This window comes from Seriola dumerili, unplaced genomic scaffold (genome assembly GCF_002260705.1).
Source record: "Seriola dumerili isolate Sdu_G_001 unplaced genomic scaffold, Sdu_1.0 BDQW01000025.1, whole genome shotgun sequence".
In the NCBI taxonomy this organism is placed as follows: domain Eukaryota; kingdom Metazoa; phylum Chordata; class Actinopteri; order Carangiformes; family Carangidae; genus Seriola; species Seriola dumerili.
Window position 1 is genome coordinate 21778482 of NW_019174280.1, and position 25262 is coordinate 21803743.

General features: G+C 43.2%; 1 protein-coding gene across 1 annotated transcript in view; it reads right to left on the bottom strand.

Moving 5' to 3' along the window:
• Nucleotides 1–25262, bottom strand: part of nt5dc1 (5'-nucleotidase domain containing 1) — a 55874-nt gene that overhangs the window by 8292 nt on the left and 22320 nt on the right. Inside the window, exons 7-9 of the mRNA XM_022767144.1 lie at nucleotides 15757–15931; nucleotides 11743–11840; nucleotides 3921–4042 (exon numbers count right to left, since the gene is read on the bottom strand). Of these exons, the coding sequence (XP_022622865.1) occupies nucleotides 3921–4042; nucleotides 11743–11840; nucleotides 15757–15931 (395 nt within the window). The remainder of the gene's footprint in view (nucleotides 1–3920; nucleotides 4043–11742; nucleotides 11841–15756; nucleotides 15932–25262) is intronic.

Here is a 25262-nt window from a genome sequence, read left to right on the forward strand (position 1 = left end):
CAACAATCAACAACCTGATATGTTGCGCTGCATGAGGCGAATGGTGGTCACGCCAGATACTGACTCGCTTTTCATCCACCACGATCCATGAGACAAAGATGCCTTTTTTTTTGTGGTTAGAAAAATTCGATTAGATCTTTAATTTCAACTCATGAAAAATGGGAGCAAAAGTGTTGCATTTGTATTTTTGTTCAGTGTAAATCCAAAAGTAAATATGTTTAATGCTCGAAACCCAACCCATAAATAATGCATGTAGAAGTGGTCTCTGTATTTAATCTACAAACGTTCACTAAAAGTCAAAAGTTTTATTTTAATGACACAATGTAATCTGGAATTAAAGCACAGAATAAATAAGGAATTGGATTTTTAAAAAAAGGAATCATGGAATCTTTTTGTTAAACTAATTTGAACCTACAGCAGCTGAACACACCTGTGGCATTCTTTCTATAATCACACTGGTCTGATGCTTTTAGCTCATTATGTTTCTGTGTGATGAAGCTCGTGACCAAACAGTCTGTCTTCCTGTGTTACTTGTCTTTTTCTCACCTGTAGGAATTTGTTTGCATTGACTTTCAAGGCTTCGTTTAACCTCCACTGCTGCAGGAAAGTTGGAATTGTTTCCTATAAAAGTCACCTCTTACCTTTGCACCATTCAAGGTTACTCACTGAACTCGAGCTGCTGAAATTTCAGTAACAACTGGAAAAATGAAGGAGCTCTAAAACCTTTGACCGGTAGTATAGTTTTACTGCTCCCAAGATTGTTCTTGAAACACAGTAGAATATCTTGGGTAAAGATCACTCTAGTTCTTTCCAAGTTTCCAGTTTTGATGTGCATTAGTATTAAGTCAAGTGATGTAAGTGGCATGATAGTTTTCTGTGAGTCAGGATCAGAGCTGCAGAAATGAAATGTTTTGGTCGTCGCATCTCATGTTGATTGGCCTGTGTATGCAGTGAAAGGACATTTTAATTGTCTGTATTCTGAGACCTGAATGACTTGGGAAGACTTGTGACCTGACTTTGCATCAAGTTGCATTAAGCAATTTCTTTTCGTTTTAACTTGACGACTTTAAATGCGTTGTACTACTACCGATCCCGCTCAGAATCAACAGCCCATCCTCAGCTCTGTGCAGCTCCCATCAGCTCTATTATACTAATCAAAGGTTTTACAACTCCAGAAAGTTACACGTATCATGGCGGGAAATCATTTTATCCTTGGCGACAACGATCGCAGTAGAAACAGGGTGTTCATGTTACCAAGTAATCTAGCAGAAATGTACACCCGCGCATATTTTATTGGCCAGTTTAGCGTGTTGCCAGATGATGTCAACTCCATCGCGGCAAAAGTTGAGCCAGGTTAAACTTCACTTTTGCCAAGTAACCCTGAGTTTCTTCACAGGAGCCCTTTGTATCAGAACCTACACTGTGACAACACAGATGTCTCAGAAAAATAAATGAGTGGCGAGCGTTTTTTGCTAATGTTGGTGTGAACAGAACCTTAGTGAAATGACGGTGGATGGCGAAGACAGTCCAACGTCTTCCGAGCCAAAGAGGGGAATAATATATAAGAGCGTTCAAGTGTCAGTGCTGATACAACACGCCCAGGCTTATTGCTGTGAGTCTGTTTTTCTGCTCGCCGCAGCTTTATGGCGACATGTGCTGGTGGGTCCGTGGACGCCCATCTCTTATCGACTCATCACTCAGAGGAGCAGTTGAAGCCAAGCTAAGCCCAGGTACACAGTGCTGCAGGCATGCAAAGGCGCCTTAATGAGCCCATTGTATAGCACACTGTGTGGGACTGGGAGGCCAGGAAGAGGAGGGGGGGGGGGCAACAACACAGCAGTTCTTTCAGTTTTAAAATGTCATATTCCTCTGAAGTTGTGAAAATGAAATCATTACGCATCTTCAGAGCAGTTCAGATGAGGCCACGGCGAATATGACACATCTCCATACTAGTTGTACTAGTCCAGTAGCTTGGACTGGAAAGATCCAGACTAGTTTATCTTGACGAACTCCTCCTAAAGATTTCCCGGATCGACTCCAAAAGGTCAGTACAATCTTAAGACCTTTGCAATGCTAAATTGCAAAGCTTTATCAGGGTTGTGTGAACGGCGTGTTCTTGGCAGCGCGATGAATGTCACAATAGGAAGTTGTTGTAACTCTGTTATACATTGTCCAATCTACTTCACATGTCAGCAAATCAAGCTGATTTTCAAAATGGCTGTGACTCACTGTGAAAGTTCAACATCGGTTGGAAACTATTAAGAAATTCCTAAAGGAAGCTTCATTTGTTTTGTGATGGCTCTGGTCATCAACTGAATTCAACCTCCTCTGTTGCTGATAAAAACCAGCACAGGCACCGTTAATGATCACAGCTAGCCATACTGAGGCTGTATGATGGTGTCCCGTCAGCCCGGCCGCAACGCCAACAGTTTCAGCGCTGTGTGTTCACCAGGAATTGTAATCTTCCCTGAATGCCTCCATTCAGCCCGCTTGCATTAAGTCTTATCGGCTGAAAGTGGAGAGAAGTGAAAACACAGAGCGCCTCGGGTCACCCCGGAGGCGTGTTTAAAGCAGCTATAAGTGCAGGTTGACACTGAATTCCTCGAGAGCTTTCTCCACGTGGACGTGGAACAGAGGGGGCATTGAGGAGAGGGGAGGGAGGGGGGGAGGGAGGGAGGGAGGGAGGGGGAGCTGTGGGTGTGGGTGATGACGAGTATCGTTGGGTGGACTCTGCATGTGCCTGATCTGATTTGTCATTTTATTATATGGCACTGTGAGACACCACAATACACACAAGCTTGACACAGTTTTATCACCTGTGTACGCATAAAATAAAATGTATTATTAGTATTATTATTATTATTATTATTATTAAATGTAGCTGACCTGGTACCTCACTGCAGGTTTCTGGCGACCCGTGTCTTTCCCTGGTTTCCTGTCATCTCACTACTATCACTCTAACTGTGGAAAAAAAAACCCGCTGTAATTAATTGTGGTTAAACCGTGCCCTAACCTTAAGCTTGTAAGTCAGACATGATGTCATCGTTTGGGGTTAAGGAGACGGCTGTGGTCGGGAGTAAAAAATGTGTTACAAATCAGAAGCTGCTTTTATATTGAAGGCTGTCGAATGAAATTATAATATTCGTGTATTTGTCTGACAGGTGGTTTATATCAGGGGTTCCTGAACCTCATAGTGAATTTTTCACACAGCCCTTATGAGCGTGCTCAGGACCACTGCCCCATTTAATAAAATCCCTTCAGATGAGGCTCCCCTCAGTGCGGGACAGCTACTGCAGCTTCCGCTCCTCAACAAAGAGCCACAGGCCAAGGAGCTTTCAGTGGACTGTCTGATGTAGGTTTTTTTGTTGCTGGCTAATGTTTCGACCGTTGAAGGCTCAGATGAATCAGCGTTTTCTTCAGGTCCGCTCACTGTGACATTTTTTTTTTTTTTGTCCTGTTTCTGCTTCAGCTGAAAGCAGCGATTGTCAAAGGAGTTCTAGTGATCAAGTATTAAATCTTCAAATCAGAATATTGCATTTCTGTCGATATTACCTGAAACAAAAAGCCAACTTTGCTTTGAGTTGTTGGGCCTTTGCTTTTTTTTTTCTGTCTGCCCTGAGACATCACAATAAAAAGAATAGGCTGCATTGTGCATAAGAAGCTGGTATGAGGAGTTGGCTGCAGTACAAACAGCATGCTGGCACACAGGAGCCTTGTCCACAGTCATGCCAAGGGCCACGTTCCTCCTCTCCATCACACCAGTGTGAATCTCCCTGAGCTGATTTATTATGAAGCCCTCATCTCTTTCAGCCTCTGCCAAAACCGGAGTTGGGGTTAAACCTCAAAGCGAGCCGGAGATGTCCTTCAGCCAGAGAGTTCAGACTGCCCGCTCCTGTAATATACGATCTGGCCGGCCTTACCTTGGGCTCTGGTTTTCCCGTCATGGTCTTGAGCAGCTCATGGAGGTGCGGCCAGTTGCCCTGGGAATACCAGCCGGGTTTGTCCAGCGAAGGGAGCCCCTCTCTCTCCTCCACGTCGTTCACTGGAGGAGAGAAAAAATATTTAAAAAAAAAAAAATCAGGCCGCACAGTTTGGCCAAACAGCCAGCTGCTACATGACCAGTCAGCCAGCAACGAACCTCAGCACAGCTCTCAGCAGCAGGCTCACAGGGAAGCAGAACAGCAGAGGCAGAGTGTGGATCATATGGACAGAGAGACTGCTTCAGTAGCTACAGGTTAGGACTCTCCTGCAGGGAGGGTTGTGAGATGAGCAACACAATACAGAAAAATACTGATACAAAACATTATTTTTCTCTGATTTTGCTCCATTTTGATCCATTTGTGTCCACGCAGGATGCGTTCAGGTACAGTATTGAGTGTAGGTCACCTTCATTTTGGCTGCATTCACACAATCGCGTTGGTTTTGGACGTAAAAGGGAAGGAAATAGACTTGAAGAGTAGAAAAGCACACTAAAATAAACTCTATTTTATTGAACCTGTTGTTTACAGTTCAAATAAATGTATATATTCAACATATATATATAATTAAACAGGGAAAGATAAGCTTTCTGATTTTGGGCACTAACCCTCTTCCAGCAGCCATTACCTCAGCTCAGCAGTGGAGGGGAAAACCAGGCTGTGAGTGAAAGCAGAGCAGTGGTGACTCGCCCCCTTCAGACCCAGCCATGTCCCCCTTTGTTTCAGTCCAAGCCCTCTACAACACCACGTGGAAGTTCAGGAGTGCTTCCAAAACCTCACATTTACCCTCCAAGAATGTCGGAGCCGTGCGTTCAGCCATGCAAAACACCCAAGTCACAGTGAGCTCACCCGGCTCATGAATAATGACTCAGGATTTTCCACTTGTTAGCTACATGTTTTATGATTGTGTAGAAGAAAATGTGATTCAGTGAAATGAGTTCAGAAGAGTCCAACCTCTGGTTTCACTGTTACTGTACAAACACTAATGTTGCTGACTGTGGGGAATGTACAGTAGTACAACAGTGGTGTTGTATAATAAAGCCTGGTTCAAAACTGATTTATTTAAACTACTCAAAGATGCAAAATTACAAAGTGAAAAGATGATTAAACAAGAGCAAGTGTGTCTGAAATCACTCTCTGTTTAATATATTTTGAGTATCTCTATTCTCAGAGTGTAAATGCACACTACTTTCTGCTAATAAACCCACAATGCATTGCACCACAGTTTGTTAAAAAATGGCCAACAGTCGACAGTGATGACGCAAACTTATCATAGTAAGTTATGATAAAAGTAGGTGTCCAAAAAATTGCAATTTAGAGTACTTGTTCATTATATATGGCGTGTGGTGAATGAGCAGCTGTGCTTTAAAGCTAAATGCTAACATCAGTATGCTAACATGCTCACAAGCAAAATGTAAATAAGGTAAAATGCTGATTTGAGCAAGTAATTTTTTTACCATGGTTGCTATCTTAAGTTAGCGTGTTAGCCTGCTAACATGGCGAAAGTGGACATGATAAACTGTAAACACAGCACTGACATATTACCACCATTAAGTAAGTAGTGTTGTCTCTGTATCTGATGAATGAAAGTCCAATATCCACTTTCCTTTAAGCTCTGTTTTGGACTTCACCAAATATCCGGCTCTTTAGCTGCTAAATGCTCCACTATGTTTCCCAGCTGCTCTCTAACTGTGCCTGTCTGCTGTTTGGTGCTGGGGAGGCAATGTGCAGTGGGTTCATCACAGCTTTTTTCACTGAAATCAGCTTCTTTCTATGACCGGGAACGAGGCTGACACAAGAACCAAATAGTAAAGTTATGGGGTGTAAAACCAAAACAATGACCTGACAAATCAGTGCATAAGATCAACAACATGGTTTCACCAATTCTTCATGTAAAAATACTGATCAGTGCAGCTTCCAACCCTAACTTCTGCACATAATTTTCCATAAATTAACAATAATATATTCGTGCATAGTGATTTCGTGGCTTGACCACAACGTGCAGAATCAATCAGGAGTGCGGCGTGCTTTCTAAAGATGGTGTACTGTACATGAGGAGCTGCGGAGAGAGATCTGGAGTGGAGCCTGCAGTTTACGCTTAAGTTCATTCATCAATCACACGGAGAAGCTGCTTTCCCACGCAGGATTGAATTCAGTCAGAGCTGAGTGGTGCAGTTTAAAGTTTTCGAGGAAACGTTTGAAACAGACATTTAACTCTAATCAGATAATTAGTGGGCTGCGTTTGTATTTTTCGGTAATTTCCCCAAACGCTGAAACACTCTGTCCTAACGGTTTGTGGTTATTTATTGGCTGCATTTTTTTTTTCTAGCGTGAAGTGCTGACACACAGGAACGTGATTGAGTTATATATGAGACTGACACAAACATGTTGCAGGTGGTCTTTATTATGTGGACTGGAGCGGGTCTGGTTTGTGGTGCGGCGCTTCTTTCAGCAGGAACTACAGCGTGTTTCAAAGGGCCTGTCACGTAGACATGTGTAATTGCTGTAGAGATTTCACTGTCTCTAATTACAATAATTGCAATGGGGAGTGCTGATGCATCACTTCCGAAACAGTAGTCCTGATGTTTTTCATTTTCCAAAGTGTGTTTCATTACATTTAAAATGATTTAAATCCTTCCTTTTTTTTTTTTTTTTTTTGAAGAAATGCTGCATTTTAAAGGGCCATTACGTTGATTTCACACTTAGATAGAAGATTAGTTTACTTGTTATGGTAAATACTCAGCCTGAGAAAGCAGCTACATTGGACTAATTTAATTATTATTGTTTATTTATTATGAACTGTTTTTATTATTAGCAACAATGAGCTAATGGACACATGAATTTTCCCCTAGGGGATAATTAAGGTATCTATCTACAACATCTCTTCTGTGGCATGTGGTGGAGAAAAGAACCCCGGTGATGTCATAGTGATGTCACAGTGATGTCATCAGGGTTGCGAGAGTACAGATTTTTGAACAGAAAGCCTATGTATGTGACGAAATGGTGGCGTGGAGGTTCACTAAGCATGGAGCGTCTAATGAAGAGATGCTATTCAGTTGCATTGTGGGTAATGTAGTATCCAGCATTTTTGGAGTTGGATTGTGACTTAGGGGTTAAAAAAAGTACAATTCTTAAATGTAAAGATACATTTATTTTTATTCATTCAAATTTGTTTTTATTGTTTTTAAATGCTTTTTTAATGTCATCTTAATGTTCTACTTTCAATGTATTTCCACTCCTCTGTGAAGCACTTGCCTTGTGTCTGAATGGTGCTGTATAAACTTGCCTTGCCTTCTGTTTTTGCCAGGACTCCCTCCAAACAGAGATTTTTATTTTAAATAATGATTGAAAATCTGACCAATATTGACAAACCACATTCTTAAACAGGTCAAACTTGAAAAAACACCAGAGAAATAGGAATAAAGTCAAATTTATGCACGCATTTAAAAACAATTACACTAAAGAAATGACCAACATGTGGTCCGATGCTGTCTTTTGCCGTTATATAGGAATCAACAGACCACTTTCTTGGAAGTAGGTAATTGCTCCTCTGGACAGGCCGTGGTCTTTAAGTTGACTGACTGGTATTTAAGAGCAGCAACAGCAGCAGCAGCAGCATGAAAGAAGAGCCTTGCCCTCACAGACAGAACCACGGCGTTCTGCAGAGCACGGGGCGCCGCAGGTTCAAACTGAGGTTAAATATGGTACAAATATTGTGACAGGAGAGAGTGAAAGAACAAGTGATGAGCACCTGCACATGTAGGAGTGTACGCATGCACACGTGCACACACACACACACGTGCACACGCACACACACACACACACACACACACACACACACACACACACACACACACACACACACACAGTGGCGGCAACAGCTGTGAGGACAGTGGACTTTGAGAGAGAGGAATGAGAGGTATGTGGTCTGGAAATGTGCAGCGGAGACCAGCGGCAGCTTTGAAGATGTCCTGAGGCATTTTCACAGAAATAAAAGAAGGTGGTGGTGGTGATGAAGATGATGATGAAGATGATGATGAAGATGATGACGACATTCGACAACAGTTTGTTGAAATACTACTGCTCTCTTTTCATCTTCCTCACATATATACGTTCTCTCAGCTTGAGCCAATATTCAATAATATCAAGTATCGTGGAATTTCCTGTTGTATGTGATATTTTTCATATCAAAAAAAAAAAAGAAAAGAAGAGAAGCTTGTTGCTTACTCTACATTGAACCTTGGCATGTGACAAATAAAACTGCTGCTAAACTGCAGTTTCATGGCAGCATCGCTTATTCCTGAGACATAAAATACAGTGGGGGTGTTTATTCCTATTTGTGCTGGACTGTATCGAGATGTTAAATTTTGGATATTGCCTCATAATAAATTAAACTTTCACTTCTCCAGGCTACGAACTAAACATGGTGGCACCCATGTCGGCGATTGGCCTGAAGCCACATGACCACGGGGCCAATCCATCTTTGAAGAAGCCCCATAGGCTGATATGTATGTGTATTTTTTCTTATTTAAACGTTACTTGTGATGTGATTATGTTTTTTCTGATGACTCTGATGAAGGCCACAAGCTGAGACCTTTCAGTCTAATAAAGTTTACTGCAACTGTCGCTGGAGTTTTAATGTCTTCAGACTTTTTCCTTTCTCAGTGCTCCTTGGAAGTCGGTGAAGTTGTGCCAGAACCCTTTACTTTGCTTCTGCACTTATAACACTGCCATAATGCACTTCACAGAAAGGAGAAAAGATGATTTTTTTTTTCTCTTTTGCTCATTCCTCAGCTGAGCTCTGACAGTTTGCACAGCTTCTGGCTGTGAGCACAGCTGCTCCCCGCTGGTCGAAGCTGTGGCTGTGGATATGGCTATTCGCTTGGACTGTGGCTTTATTTGTGGTTGAATGAATAGCACTATGGACATGGCGACGGTAGCTGAAGTGTGACTGTTGATATTAGCCAAGAAAGCATTGTTAAGCAACACGGAATCTGAACCCACAGTGATTCAGATATGACATATGTCTTACTAACACACCACAGGAGCTTCACTACGACTCACACTCACACTCGCGAGCCCTGCATGAACTCGGTGTTAACATGTTCGATATGGAGGGGGCTCGCTACAGATGCACTTGCATCACTGATCTCACAGCAGGATGAGCTGATGACGTGCCCGATGCGTATTCTAAATATTTGGCTGCAGTGTGACGAACATAAACAAGTTGTTTCTGTAAATAAAAACTTCTGGAACTTTGTGATGTCACAACAAAACAGTCACCAAGACCCGGCCACCTGGACCCACCATTCAAACCTTGCAGGATTTGGTTTCTCTGAGTGTTTTACCTGAAGTCTGCCATATTTTTTATTGGATCACTCAGAAAACAGTCAGCCAATTAGAAGAGAGGCTCAGAGCCTCCTCTCTTCTGATTGGCTCACCGACCTGTTGTTACTAGAGCTCCAGAGAGAAGCCTGAGAGAGGAGATGTAAAACTGCCCTGAGATGGTTTTTGGTTCTTAAAACCACAAATATATCTTCTTATGGATCAACACTTCAAATAAAACACAGAAGAAGTGTTTATTGGGAGCTGGAGTCCATCCCAGCATTGAGCATGAGGCTGGCACAATGCACACCTACAGATAATTTAGAGTTATCTGCATGTCTGTGGACTGTGGGAGGAAGCCCACGTGAACATGGACAGATCTCGTGAACTACTCACTGAAAACGATTCAGTCAATACAGGAAGTGGAAGTTCTCCTAAGTAATTTAAGAGCTGATAATCAGCTGCATAAACTCCCTACAAATTCATCCCGACACTGAGCTGTTTGTGCTTGGAAAGCGTTTAACCATCAGTCCTAAAGTAATAAACTTCCTGTGTCAAATTCTCCTACAAAAACTTTACTGGCTAATAAATAAAAAAGAGAGAATTTTAAGCATGCAGAATATCAAGTGATGTGTCCAAGTAAGAAAAGGAGTGGCCAGTCTGTGTGGAGGCCAGGGGAAGAGCAGATCCCTGATGCTTTTTTTTTTTTTTTTTTTTCTGCAACGTGGCAAACTCAGGAAGAGGCAAGGGAGAAGGAAGAGTGAGAGTGGTGAGAGAGAGAGAGAGAGAGAGAGAGAGAGGGGAGAATATTTTAGAGAGTAGATCATCCTGTCTTCACACATAATGCATCCCCTGTGTTACTGCTGGCAGGAAGACAATCCAGATGAGGGGAGCGCTCCAGCGGGGCTGCCCCTTTCTGTCAGTGCACACCTTTAACATGAGCCTGCAGGATCAGATGCCTGGGCTAATGAGGGAGAGGGAGGGGGAGGGGGGGCCCACAAAGGTAACTGGACTGTTGATTGGCCAGGATCTGAGCCAATGAAACACTGACAGATGATACAGATTTTGATTTAACATCTGATCTGAGCTCTGATTCCCTACGACATCTTGAAATAATACAAAGGATATTAAAGATAAAAAAGCACTACTCCATCAAAGGGTCAGCCCCCCCCCCCCAAAAAAAAACACATTATATTACTTACCTTAAGTGTTATCTAGCCATGCACATAGTTTTACAGATTTTATTTGCCCAGATTTTAGGATATGATGCTGCACATGGACATACAGATTGTATATTTGATTTTCTCTGGGAGTGAGAAGTGTAACATTCGGCTGACCCAACAGTGTAACCTGATCCCTCAACTCTATCACTCAGTCAGTCAGTCAGTCAGTCACAGACATTTGTGTTCATAGGGCTGGCCCTGCTGTTGCTGTGCACCCAAAAATAACAACAACAAACACAAACAAACCAAAAAATGGACAAACAAAAAATAATCTTCAGGGAACCAGATTGGGTTGGGATTTTTAACAAAGTTAGATAATAAGTGTAAAGACTCCAAACTGGCTGGTATCTCTCAAAGTTACATAAAAACGACTCATGAGTGAATCATCCACGTGTCACACTGGTCCAACGTCCAATCTTAATGACAACTTGCATCCTGTTTCCGCTCCGGTTTTATTGTGAAAGTCCGGACTGGAAGTTGCGATTCATATACATGGCGTCACACTTTTTTGCAGTGGACAGTTTGAACAGTGCCGTTATTTATTATTGAGGTCATGTATGTGAGTATAGTGCACATCATATTCCAAAGCGAGATCGTCCACAATATAAGATCATCAGATCATCATTTCAGTTATTTTAAGGGCAAATTATCAAGACAGCAATATGCGCCTATATAGGCAGGTTCACCGTGTGCAAACACAAACAAAAATGTGCTTCAAATGTTTGGATAAGTCAGGTGGGACATGGAAACGCTCAGAAGGTCAGAGCATCCTTTGTGGCATATTGTGTGTTGCGTAACATTGCCATGCGTCGTGGAGGAACATAAACACACCTTCTTTCTTACCACCTGGTAAATCCACCACATCGTCAGGACTAAATTCATCCACCACGGTTTCATAATGAACCAAAAATGTATTTACGCTTCTCGTAGTAGAACGTAAAAGATGTCTGATGTTGTGATTTGTGTTGATGCTTAAATAAAATAGAGTCCTAACTGTTCAAGTCAAAACCTCAGGCTTATAAAAACACTTTTTTTTCATTTCTGTTTGCTGACACTCACAGATATCTGATTTATAATTGACAGAAAATAAATCAGGAACAACTTTGATTATATATTAATAGTTTAAGTCAATGGTTCCTGCTCCTCAAATGTTTTCCGCACTATGAACACAATAAAGATGTCTGCCTGGAAAATAGTGATGGCCATAAAATACTCACCCAGGGTCCTGAAGGGCCTCTGTTGGGGCACCAATGAGAAGAAACCAGGTTTCAGGGCGTTTGTGATGATGACGTCAAACAGCTCCTCGAAATCCTTCCTGCAACAGCCAGAGAAACAACGTTAACCTCTGCGACAGGACAATGCCTGGACAGCATCCAAGTACACTGACTAACACAAGCACAAATAGCTCAGAGAAGCTAAACAGTGTGTACAGATGATGGAAAGCATGGTGCAATAAACAGTGTACACATACAGCACTGCGGAGGGAATACTTAGTCTGAAAAAAGTAAACACTCTGAGAGGTTAATATACTGTGTACACTCCCAATGGGCTGCAGTTATGAGAACAAGTGAGACGAGAGCAGGAAGTATCCAAGAAGCCCTATGGTATAGAATATGTTTAAGTACAGTACATATATAAGAGGGACCTCTGCATAATCTTCCATATAAAGTGAGAGGCGAACAGAAGCCTGATCAAACAGGAAGGACGTCTTACTGGGAAGCATGTAAACTACTCAGTTTGATGTATGAACATGTGCTTGCACTCTCAGCAGTTATGATATAGACTGATGCAACAGTTTATTCACGACTGTTTAAAAGCTCATGTAAGAGATCTCACACTAAGTAAACAACAGGAAACAAGGGGAGGCAGAGAGAGGGGACGCGATGCAACAACTTTCCCACCGGCCTCCAACCTCAGGGTCGACGCTTTTATACGGCCAGTGCCTTAAACCCCCCTAAACAACCAGGGACCTCCATTCCCCCTTCACTGCATCACAACAGGAAGCAGAACAACTCGCTGCATGGGTGCTGTGCTTCTGTCAAATGACTGAAAGCCTGAAGACAACACAGTGTCCAGCAGCATCAGGAGAGTCTCCGGGGATCCACAGGAAGAGGCGTCAGGGCGGCCACTGACCTCCAGCAGCAGCTGACAACTGACAACTTCAGTAGACAAGAGACGTTTCACCTCGACGGAGGACGTGAACCGCACAGTGTTTATGTAAAAGGCTTCATATTCAGACCACTTCTACTTTATGCACGCTTTATTGTGTTGTAGATCTTATTTTAAATTGATTAAAGTACTATTCTTCCCCATCAATCTACACTCATGTCAGGTGCATCCTGTTTGCCTTCTTGCCGGAATATTTAGAAAGGCAGACGTCTGTGTATATAAGGTCCCACAATGCAATGCTTCAAACCTCCAGAAGCTAGTAAACAGACCTTAAATTACGATTATTTTGGCCAAAATTTTTTTGTATTAACAATATATCAGATCACTTATTATCACCAACCCTGCATTTGACTGTGGAGCATTTTTTAGCCTCGTTTATTTCGGTGTTTCAGTTTTCTTCTGATCAGGCGCTCACGAATCCAGTAGCTGTCCCGGGACCAAGCGACACAGACAGAGACTAGCTGATGAACTTTTGTGGAACATTTAGCAGCTAAAGAGCAGCTGAATGCTCTTTTTCTCAGGAGAGGACACACAGACAACACGGCGTGCATTTGTCAGGTGTCTGCTATGATATGTAAACAGGCAATTGTTTACAACTTCAAAAACTCATATGCCGGATGCTGTATCTACAGGTTGTTCTGTGTCCCATAAGATGCAAAAAAAACAACAAAACAATTAATGCAGTTTTAAAATATTTGAAAATCAGGCAGTGGGTGTCTCACCTAGAAATAACTTACCGTACCACCGCTTTACCACCTACTAACTAAAGCTAAAAGCTAAGTAGTTTTCTAATTTTAAGATAGCTCGTTACAGAAAAAGTGACTAAGTGGACTAGGAGTTAAGATTATCCATCAAGAAGCTCCGTAGCTGTCCAGAGCCGAGACACAGACTGACAAATTTAGAAATAAGTGGAGCATCAGCTAAAGAGTCAAACATTAGAGAGAGAGAGAGCGGAGGAGAGTGAATATTGTGTAAACAGGCAACTCTTTGCAAGCAACAAGCTAGCCATAACAACTTAATAAGGTGATAAACGTTGGTAAATGGTGATAAATGGTATTAGATGTTTGTATTTGCAGCTTGTTGTTTGGCCAAAAACTTGTGAAATAAGGTTTTAGTTTGAAGGTGTAACGTGAGTGATGATATCCACCTAGGCGCTCAGTGGAAGCAAGCAGAACCTATGTATGGGAAACTGATTACAGCTGGCACTGTCTCTGCGACTGTCAGAGAAAAAGACATTGATGAGCTCAGAGGCTTTCCGACCGCTCGGAACTGGTTCTCGACTCCCATTCCTGATTTTCACATGTAAAACTGTGTTTGGAGATATCTTGAATCACGCAGTCGAAGCTCCTCCGGCTCTGTCTGGTCCACAACGAACAAACCGAGAAACCGCACGCCATTCCAGCTGTGAATGCCTTGATCTGGTCGGGGGCCAGTGTGTTGGGTGGTGGTCAGCGCTCTCCTGTCAGACAGCTCCGGCCTTGTTGTGCTACTTCTCACAGATGACCGTCACTGGCCCGCAGCCAGGCTGTGGGCGAGCGAGGGTTTTTCTCTGGAAGAGTGTGGGGAAACAAGAGTGGCTGTCTTTCACAATAAAAGTGCTTTCTCAACAGTGACACGACACACAGAGAAAGAGAGAGAGAGAGAGAGAAGATGTTGCACCGTGTTGTACTGAAGAAGAAGTGGATACACTCTGAGTGGAGATAAAACAGGAAGGACATCTCCCCAACCCACGTCTGGCAAGATAAAGCTGAAGTGAATTTCCTCCATCACAATCTGCATCCTCTGACCTTGTGAAGCACTGATTTGGATATGATTTTGAGCGCGCATGCACGCACACACGCACACACACACACACACACAATCATTCATACACAGCTGGGGCTCTAGCTGCTCTCCTTGGGAGATGATGCACGCTGCGGCGTTGGAGGTCATGGACACAAGAAGGGAGGGGGGCAGCCAGTTAAACAGCAGGAGAGCAAGGGAAAATGTTGAGGAACAACAGGAATGACCAGGCTGCTCTCTGCTTAACAGGAAACCAAGAGGGGTGGGGTGGATGCAGAGGCCACGTGAAGCTGGCAACCAGAGTGAGACGGCCTTAACTCGACCTGCATTTTGGAGAACAGTCGAAGAGCTCAAAAGGCAGACCACCTCGCCGTGCGACTGCAGAGTAAGATAACAACACCTCACACAAGAACCACGGAGGCTTTTGTTTGTTCAGTCCCAGCAGCCGCACGGACATCTCGTTTTTTCAAGGCCTTCTTGCTGCTCGATCGAGTGTGTAACGAGACTTAGGCAACAAAAATAAGCCTCCACCACAGAGTTCACTGTGAACAGAGGGAGGCCATGAACACACAAAGCCTGCCTTAAACTACAAAAAGCCCATTAAGAGAATAATCCCTTGCGCTGCACACCTACCGCTATAAAATGAAGTGCTGAGTGATAACAAACAGCTGACTGAGAGCAGGTGGACTCGTGTATTTAATCGGCAGACCCGCTGGTTGTTGCTTCTCCTCCCTCCTGACATTTAAACCTGCATCCGTTGCTTTTCGAGAAACATGTTGGTAGCAGAACACGCTGCAAACATATACAACATGACATATTCTCACCTCATTAAGTTGCTATGGTTAGCTTGTTGTTAGCAAACCCATGAGTTTAGTTTTCTGCAGCCGCCTGACAAATTCAAGTTCAATATTCACTCTCCCGCTTCAAGAACATTTGTCTCTTTAGCTGCTAAGTGCTCCATTATATTTACTAGCTAGTCTCTACATCTGTCTCTTGGTTGTATGTGTATATGTGTATAGCATATGTGTGATGATGATGGTGAATCCAGGCGGGCGTGTGAGCCACCGAGGACTGGAGGAATGACTGATGGCATGCGAGAGCTGTGAGGAATGTTGTGAGTGGAGGGAGAAGCAGAAAGTGGCAGCTCGGGCTGAGCGGACCTTCAGGTAATAAATCCTGTGGGGGGCCGTTAAGGCAAGGTAAGCACTGCAGACTGGGGCCTGGTCTTATAAAGGGAGGGGGGGGGGGGCAGTCTGTGGTCCCAGTGTGGGCAGTCTTACCCCAGGATGTGTTCACAGATGAGCCTGCAGTAGTCGCTGTGAGAGCTGGTGATGAGGAGCAGGACCTTCCCGGCGTTCTTCATGCTGTGCAGCCAGGTCTTGACGGAGTCGGAGCAGGGCTGCAGGTACCGGCCCGGGTCCCTCTTCACGCTGGGGAAGTAGGTCCCCGCATCCTCTGCACAGAGACACGTGAACACAGTCACACAACCAGGAACTATCATCCTCCGACATGTACATATACTTAAGATCATATGCTTTGGCCTTCACAGTAACAAACCCCCAACCGGCTAAACGAGCTTTCCCCAATGCATGTGTTCATGAACTGTCCCCTTAACAAAACACGTTTTATGTTTTTGTTGTGTTCTGCTTAATTCTGCACATTTGTATTCACAGCGGCAGAGGGGACCCCTCGGGTGTCGTGTTCCCCACTTCTGAGGGGACCATCAATGGGCTCTCCTGACTTTGAAGCCCTCCAGCTGCCCTTCACCGCATCCTGTCAGCGCACCGCGCAGAGCTAAATATGGCAGCGCTCTGATGGCTCGGCGCTGTTACACAATCCCAGTCCGTTAACAGAATGCAACTATTGACCTTTTGTTCTCAGCTGAATGTAAATAACTCTTGAATAAAACATAACCTATAAGGGAATAGAAACATAGGCGGTTCATGCTGATTGGCAGTGTATAATGGTACATCCATATGTGAATCCTAGGTCACAGAAATGTGGAAATTCTCTCGGTACTGAGAGGAAATGTGACAAAAATAATATCTTGAAGTCTTTTTCTACCCCTTACACAGAAAAGCACTTCCTTACATCTAAATGGCACGATCTAATGATGTAAACCGCAGGATAAAAAAAAAAAAATGTGGATTCAACCCTGAGACATGTGCAACCTTATCAAAACAGAAAAAAAACGAGGCGACCTGACACATGGTATTTGCTCCCGAGCTGAATGAGGCAACCAATCAAGTGAGAAGTGGCGAGAGAAAAGAGGGCTTAGAAAAACAGGTCAGGGTGCGGATGAGTGGTGTGTATTCATGAGCTTAGGTGTTTATTCTGGCGGAGAGCGCCGGCCTCACAGGAGCATCACTGGGCCCTTGACTTTCCTCGGACCGTGGCCCAAACTGTCCCCTCCCTTTTCTTTGCCTCATACACGACACAGTTCTGATTTTGCCGACCCATCGAAGCTGCGGTGTTCATATTATCCCACATTAGGAAAGTTTAAACCAAAAATTACAACACACTTGTACTTTTGCTACCGATCCGTGAATCAGTACCAAAGCACCGAACTCTGGGAAGTTCTCGCGGTCGAATATCTTCCATCTTTTGTCACGACCGAAGCAGAGGTAAACAGTAGAAACACAACTCTGATGTCACAAAACAATTTACCAGGAACGTGCTCTTGAACACATCATGCCAGATAACGTCACATTGCATCCTATCACTTTGCACTGACAGCCTGGTCATCTTTGTGTTGTACAAAACTCCCATGTTTTTTTGCCGGAGCACTTTGTTTCGGCACCGTCTCTGCAGCGATGGACTGGGTCTATGGTCTGTTTGACGTGGCCTTACGCCCCACTGCAATAAGGCAAAACATCAGAGCCTGCTGTCCGTGAACTAATACAATGTACATGTGTGTATATATATATATATATATATATATATATATGTATATATATATATACACACACAGTATATATGTCATTCCATGTTGGAGATATCGGTTAGTATTCTAGTCTAAGCAACATGCCCAAGTCAAAGGAATGAGAGGTCTTCCCATTCAGTTGACATGGCATGAATCCACAACGTTAAAATTATATAATAAATATATAATAAAATTATATAATAATTAATATCATAATTAAATCTTATTTCTTTCACCGCAGTCATCATGACCGCAGCTCGGCAGAGGGTTCGTCAAGCTTCAAGTGAGTCACAATGTGAAGGGAAAGCTGATCTGAAAATGTATTCAAAATCAGCCGAGGACTTCTTCGCCTTTCAAAGCCTGTCGAGACGGTTCAAAACATATTTCTCTTTAATCTTTTAAATCCTCTTAAACAAACAGTGTTTCTCCTAGTTGCCACCTTGATAAACATTTGTAGAAATTAAATTAAACGACTGGAACCCAACGTCATTTGGAACAAAATGTCTGTACCAACGGTCCATTAGTGGGATTGGATCTTATGGCACGTCTGTTTTAAGCTCTCGGCCTTTCTTAGTGGGCTCTTGATCCTGATGGAAATGAGCAGGCCTGGAGTGTCCTGTAGCCAGAGAGACACAGTTGTGTCTGTGATCAGAGGGGTTGGGGATTGTGTTTTTGAACACAATGCTCTTACCTCCTTTGACAAAAAAAAGACTCTTGTCTTCTTCTAAACAGCCACATAACAGCTTGTGCATGAGCCTGAAGTGTGGACGGCAGATTCAAGCAGCTCATGAAAATCCTGCAGCATGAGTTTGAAAAGTGAGGACATGCTGCCCCCCGGTGGGGGAACACGGGACTAGCTTGAGGAAGGAGAAAGCTCTTGTAGGTTCTCAGGAGGCAGTGGAGGGTTCTAACCAGAAGATGACGACAAACACAAACAACTGAGACTTTGATCCCAATCAAGAGACCGAAATTCATACATTTGAAATTGTCCCAGATGTAAACATCGGGGCCTGACTTGAAACTAATTTCTTCTGAAGTTTTAATTGTGTCCACAGACCATTTCACCTTCAGTTAAACAGAAGGATCGGGTCATGTTGACCAATGTTTGGCCCTCAGTTTGAGGGGTAGTTCCTCCTCTGGGACCCCGGCAGCATAAAGCCTATCCTGCCTCATTACCCACAGCCAGGGAGGTCATCTGAGGGAGGTTAAAAGAGTTCCCCCCCGCCAGCAAAATCCCATGTCGCAGTTCTGTGTGCGAGAGGAAAAACAACTGACCTCGCCGTCATCCCTTGTGTTCTAACGATCAAATACCGTCTCCTGTCCAAAACAACAGGAGTTGTTCTATTCCACCAGGACCTGAAATTTACCACCCAAGCACACACCTGACACCAAGGCCAGGGAATGGCTCTATTCATGTTGTAATGCATTAAAATCACTGTCAAGGAAAGCATGAAGAATGAAGGAATCAGTGGTCCCACCAAACTGCAAAGGCTGTGACATTTCGATGCAGGTGTTGCCGTTTCCTGTTTGTGATAAGTGACGAAAAAACATCTTCAAAAATCAATCTCCCTTCATCTGGATTTCTACTTTATAATACTACTTTTGTGTCTTGGTGATCATCAAACTAAATACAAAGTTTTTTCAAGTTAATGTTTAAATAAAAGTCCATTTTCTTTTATTTATTTTGGGGAGCACATGCTTTTATTTTGAGTAGTTGACAGCCAAAACTGAGATGAAACATCAGGAGACAACAAAAGTCTTTGGCCTGGCTTGTAGTGAAGGTTGCAGCTAGATGAGATACAGTAGTGGGAACATATTTTGGCATGACACATACTTGGTCTGAACAATTTTGGCAACTTTCCAAAACCGACAATCTCAGACAAGCTCTTTTTTTTTTTTCTTGCTAACATCACTCTTCATGTGAGGTGCACCATGAATACCTTTGAGGTAAGACTTTGTGCTGTTACCCTCATTGGTACGAGAGTAGGTGAGTATTGCAATTGCAGGGTATTTCATGAATATTCCAGCTTAAATAAAAATCATGTCTGGCAGGGTGATTGAACAAACTGCACACTTAAGTTCTTTTGAAGCATGACTGTAAAAGGCAAACAGCTACAATAACATGTAATTTGCTGCTGCCAGGCTGGAAAAACTTCAACAGAACTGTAGTGTTGTCAGAGCTAACAAATTTACCATTGTTAAAGGGGCTATTTTGTAAGTTTTCTCTGCCGCACAACATGTTCTCTTGCTTGGCGCAAGAGCCGATCGCCAAGAGCTTTGGCGATCGTTGGGTTTAAAAGACGAGAGGTTATAACACGTCCTCTGAGCAGCGCTACTTCTTCAGGTCAGACTGGAGGTGACAGTGAGCCACTATATGGAAAGTCACTAAGACAGACCGGGGCTAGCTGGTTAGCATGCTAACTTCAGCAGAAGAAAAGACGTGATAGAGACAAGAGTTAACATTGCTGTTTGTTTCCACCTCTGGAGACAGCTGCTGGTGAAGAAATGAATGAAGTTTGATGTTGAACTCGCATGTAGTTATGTAGCAAAACTTACAAATAGCTCCTTTATATTTCATTAAAAATGAAAATTGCTCAAATTAGTAATAGTAGTTATTTTGGAATATGGGAAGAAAACCACAGTAACAGGTGTCACTTTTTCACAAAGATTTGATGTGAGATTGAACTAGAGTAACAGGATCTAGTGAGACAGCAGCTAGACAGAAAGTGATGTCAGGGTCTGTCTTTGGTTTTCTATGTGCCTGAATTCAGATTCTCTTGAACCAGTTACTACTTGCATGGCAGCATGTAGTGAACCCTGATCTGATATTGCTAGATATCAGTAGCTCTGCCTCTTCTATGATTTATTTTTTCCTGCATAATTGCCCAACATCTATGAGAAATGCTTGCTTGTGCCATCGACCAGACATTAACCGTGTTTGACTTCTTATAAACAGCTTCAGTTTGTTAGGTTTGGGTGAGTCCAGCCCTGACAAGGCCTCAGTGACACCTCCCAAAGACGACTTCCTATTTGTATAAATGCTGCCCCATCATCTGTTATCTCTTTAGCCCCCTGTGTGGCATTGGGCTGCAAGTAGAGAGTCCAGATTGATACTGTGGTGCAATTTGGGACAGAGCAACATGTGATCAATCCACAAGTACCAAAGAGAAAAGCATATTTAAAACGCTGCCTGGGCCGTCACCAGTGCCAGTTTACTACAGCGTGTGTGCGCGCGGTGGAGTGAAACGTGCCTCTGCAGGATCTGGCTGTGAATGTAGGACTCAAGTGCCCCGAGGCCCCGCAGGCCTGTGGCTGGGCACCATGCCGCACAGTTCTGGGCGCCGGGCCTGGACGGCTGGAGAGCTGCCCAGCGTCAGAGAGGGAACCGCGACCAGCAGCAGCTCAATCTCTCTCACACATCAAAGCGTCCTGACAGGATACACAAATCAACAGTTGCAGTGCAAATTAGGGCTGAGCACGGGAGTGTTTCACAAACAGCCACACCAAAAATGATGAGAGGGCAGAATCCAGAGGCACATTCGTTTTCTTTATTGCCCAGTTAAGCAGCAGGGAAGATAAAGGCTATCATAACAAATATGAAAAAAAGATGCTTATATCCATTTTCTCATTATACTTAACGAGCATCAAGCTCTGCATATATGAGACACACGGAGCGGATCTCTAAAGGAGAGCTATAATCTCAAGTGTTTTCTCTTAAAAAAGGCATCCAGACAAATGATGTTTCCCAGCACCTGATGGAACCACGTGGAAAACACTGGCCGGGCCATTTTGTCTGTGGACTTTCCATTTTTAGCAGAGCGGCCGCAAATTGCTGCATCATGTCCCTCATGGTGCACACACATTTTTTTTTTTTTTTTTGTCTTTGGTCAGTGACAGAGGAGAATCTTGAAATGTTACCCATGACAACAAAAATGCAAAACAACTCGATAAAACCCTTTTAAAAAAGGGGTCTGACATCTACAGACGTATATGTATCATATCTGTCATATGCAGCTATGTATAATATGTAATATGTAAGATTTGCAGCAAGGAAGTAATGAATGTCTAGCTGGAAATAAAACTGAATTCCCATTTTGTCCATTCATTCGTTATGGAGTCGGGGGGAGGAGTTAAGTCCCATTCATTCATCAAAAGATACTGGCATGAAACTCTACCGGGAAAATCATCAGTTCAAAATATGAACAACTGTGTTAAACACACACCAAAGGTGCAAGTCCAGTTTTGTTTTGTTAACATCTGCGATGATGAAACGTTTTGAATTCGCCACCATTCTGATTTGTGTCTGCGACTGGCTTCTTCTACCTGGCAATGGCAACTGAGGCTTGTGGGTATTGTAATATCATGACGGATAAAAGATGAGTTCTCAGAAACAAGGTTCAAATAACTGAAACTGGTGGTAAGTTCATAAAGATATAGGACGAAGTCACACCTCTTCTCTGAGAGGTGATGTGCTGGTTTTGAATGAAAGAGGGGCTTTAGACTGATCTGTTAAAAGCTTTATTGAACATATTAAAAATAAAAGCAGTAAGACTGTTTGATCATTGCCTCATGAAATCCAAACATACAGATGATATACTAGGGATTTGACCAGCAGATATTGATCGTATCAAACGATTCAAACTGTTTCACAGTGTTCCAGTTCCTCATGAAGGTTTGTTTCTCCCATCACTACGGTTTAGCTTTCTCAGCAGAACCTTCCAGGAACTCCAAAGCCTCAATGCCCACATCGTCTATCCGTCAAATCCTCTGGATTTAACACAAATAAAAGACACAAATAAAGACAGTGTGGGTTAACAAGCTGTCTGTTGCTTTTTGTGGTTGTACCAGCAGGAGAAGCTGCTAGTGCTTTCAGGACTTGCTTCCCTGTCATCAGCAACAGCAGAGCTGCTAGCATCTTCACCACTGTCACCAGATTGTGTATTTAAAGAGAAAACCTACTGTTTTATTCTGACTTTCTGCCTTTTGGGGTTGAAGTCTTTAGTTTTTATTGCACTTAACATAACGAGCTGAAATGAAACGAGTGCACCTACATTTAGGGAATAAAAAAAGTAAAATAAAAACAAATTGATTTTTTAAATCCCAGCGCTCTAATTGGCTCAGTTGTCTCTGCAACAGTAGGAAACAGCTGTCATTGAGCACAGCACCAAGCCTGTTTGAATCTATAAAAATCAATGTGTCAGAGGTTCTGGAACCAGGCTGCGGTTCAATATACCTTCAACCAATGCACTGAAATATCCCCATGTGGTCTCACTTTGAGCTGCTGTGCTGCAAGGGGGTTGGGTGGGTGGTCTCATCTTGACAACCATGATACTTAGAAGTGCAGGGAAATTTTCTCTAAAGGATTCCTATCTCACAGATTCTCCTTCTTTGTGAAGAGATGTTGCTGAAGCAGAGAGAAAAGGCGACACAAGGAACAATGGCAGCTGAAAAAAAAAATAAAAAAGAAAAAGATGTGGTGGCTTTTGGACACCAGTGTGCAGATCACTGTGGGGGACAGTGACGCCAGTTGCACAGTCATTCTCCCCTCAGAGCAAAAGTGAAGAACACTGCAATCTGTCATTATACCAAACCAGAGCTATATTTAGCCAGAGCTATCTTAAGAAAACTGTGAAGATTCAAACTTCAAGGTTTAATCTCGGGACGATCTTATCTTGAATTCCCCCCATGGGGTGAAATAACTCACATCACGTTTTATACTCACGTCTGGAGCTTAATAGCTGCTTTAATAGGTGCAGAAGTTTCCAAAACACACAGACAAATATTTCGGCGCATTTTAAACAAAAGTTAAATTTAAACACACAGGTAAAATTGCCCTTCAAATTAAATATATTTAAGCTTTTCATTCTTGGCTGAATCCTGCTGACTCTCAGAGGAGCAATAAAGAAAAGCACAGAAAGCAAAACGTGTAAAACCCTGAGCAAGTCCAGCCAGGTTTGTTTTAATCATAGGGGTTTTATGGCACTCGCAGAGTTGAATGATCCTCCCATCTCAAGGTGCAATCTCCATAAACAACAGCTTAGCATCGGGCCACCAGGAGCATGCTGGGAGTCATCTTCACACAGGACTCTTAGGAGACAATACATGTGGGAAGGAATTTTAAATCTGTTTCCCAAAACTCAGTTTTGTTGCCTTTACTCATAAGTATATAATCTTACTTTTTCATTTTGCCCTTCTCATCTTTTTCTTCTCCGTCTCATTTAGTTTTCGGAGCTGCTTTCTGATTCCCTGTGCAACACAACCCAACGGACACGTCCATATCCAGTCCAGATGTGCAGTATACAGACATCTCATAGCCACCGTGACCACGTCTGTCAGTGTGACGTAGCTTATTGCTGCAGACTGAGGTCACTGTAGGACGTGTGACGAAGAAGAGGGAGCGCTCTCACGTGCTGCACTTGGAGTTTTACTTTTGTAACTGTATTTGTTCGTGAGGAAAATTTCAAAGAAGGTTTTTGCTAGATTTTAGTCATGTCATGACTGATTACAAACCATCTCTTTCTGCGGCACAGCACGGGTAAATCAAATGGGATGGTAGGACACAGCGGACATTTTAACTTCCTCTGTTTCAGATTCTACAGGTTCAAACTAGGTCAAAACTAAATACAACTGATCAATGACACGAGTTGTCAAAGTCAAAGCTGAACTCTCAGTGCAACCATCAGTGCATGGATTGCAAGTTTATGGCGGAAAAAACTGTCGCACCACCAGACAAATGGGTCAAAAGGGGTTACACTTGATGAAGCAACACTTAATTGCTTCATTAATCATGGGCGAGGTTTTGGCGTAACACGCAATAAACCAATCAGACTGCCATCTCACAACCGCAGAGGAAAACTGATCGACTTGTGCGCAAAGTGAAAGCACACGAGTGAACCGTCTACAGCAGGATTCCACCAAACAGGCCCAGGTGCGAAATACTGACACATGCTTTTGCACCCTCAGTTATAACTGACCAGTCTGACGTATCAAGAGGTGTGTGTGGTAATAGTCTGGCCCGGTGTTGTTTTCAGGCGATTTAATGAAAGTAAACCCAGTGGAACGCTCATGTGTAACGGCACTATGCTCTGGAACAGCAGCACAATGCGGAATGCAGTACATTTATGTCAGAATGCGCGCTTAAAATAACAGCGAAACACTGCCTCGTTAACTTCAGACCAGACGAGAAAACTAGCCAAGACACGAACGTTGCACTTTGTGCCGCTTTGCGCTGGGTGAACGAAAGGGCCCAGATGCTAATTGTGGCAGTTCCAGCTGAAATGAACTGATTTTGGTCTGAAATTTCACTCCTATAAATGCTGTTGTGACTGAGTCTTTAGCAGGCCCAACCAGAAGATGAGGTCTTTATATTCACAGCAGTGTTGGCCTGAATCCATGTGCATCTTTACAGTACAATACGATGTTTTTTTTTTTATGTTGCCATGTTGTAGCTCAACATGGCAACCACCTCACAAATTCGCTGTGTTGTCCACAGCCACAGTAACAGTGAGGCGAGCTGTTACGGGCTTATTAAACCGACTGAAACCTTTGTCTTCTCAGAACACAAGCACAGGTCTTTGGTGTTAGCAGCTTCTGTCAGACTCCAAGTGTTACTGCACGGTTCCCGATCGGAGCCCACCTACCAGTTCATTAGTGAGTTGTTTGTTTGACACTGTACAGAAAATGCCTCGACTGTTATTGTTGCACGCAAAACACAAATTTAGCTTATCTGAAAGCGAACGGGCCAGATCAAAGCACGGGCATCGCTATAACATCATTTAGCAAGTCAGACATAACAGTGTGCATCCCCACCCTGATGTGTGACGTCTTGCTGCGGAACAATCTGTATGTACACATTTGTTACAA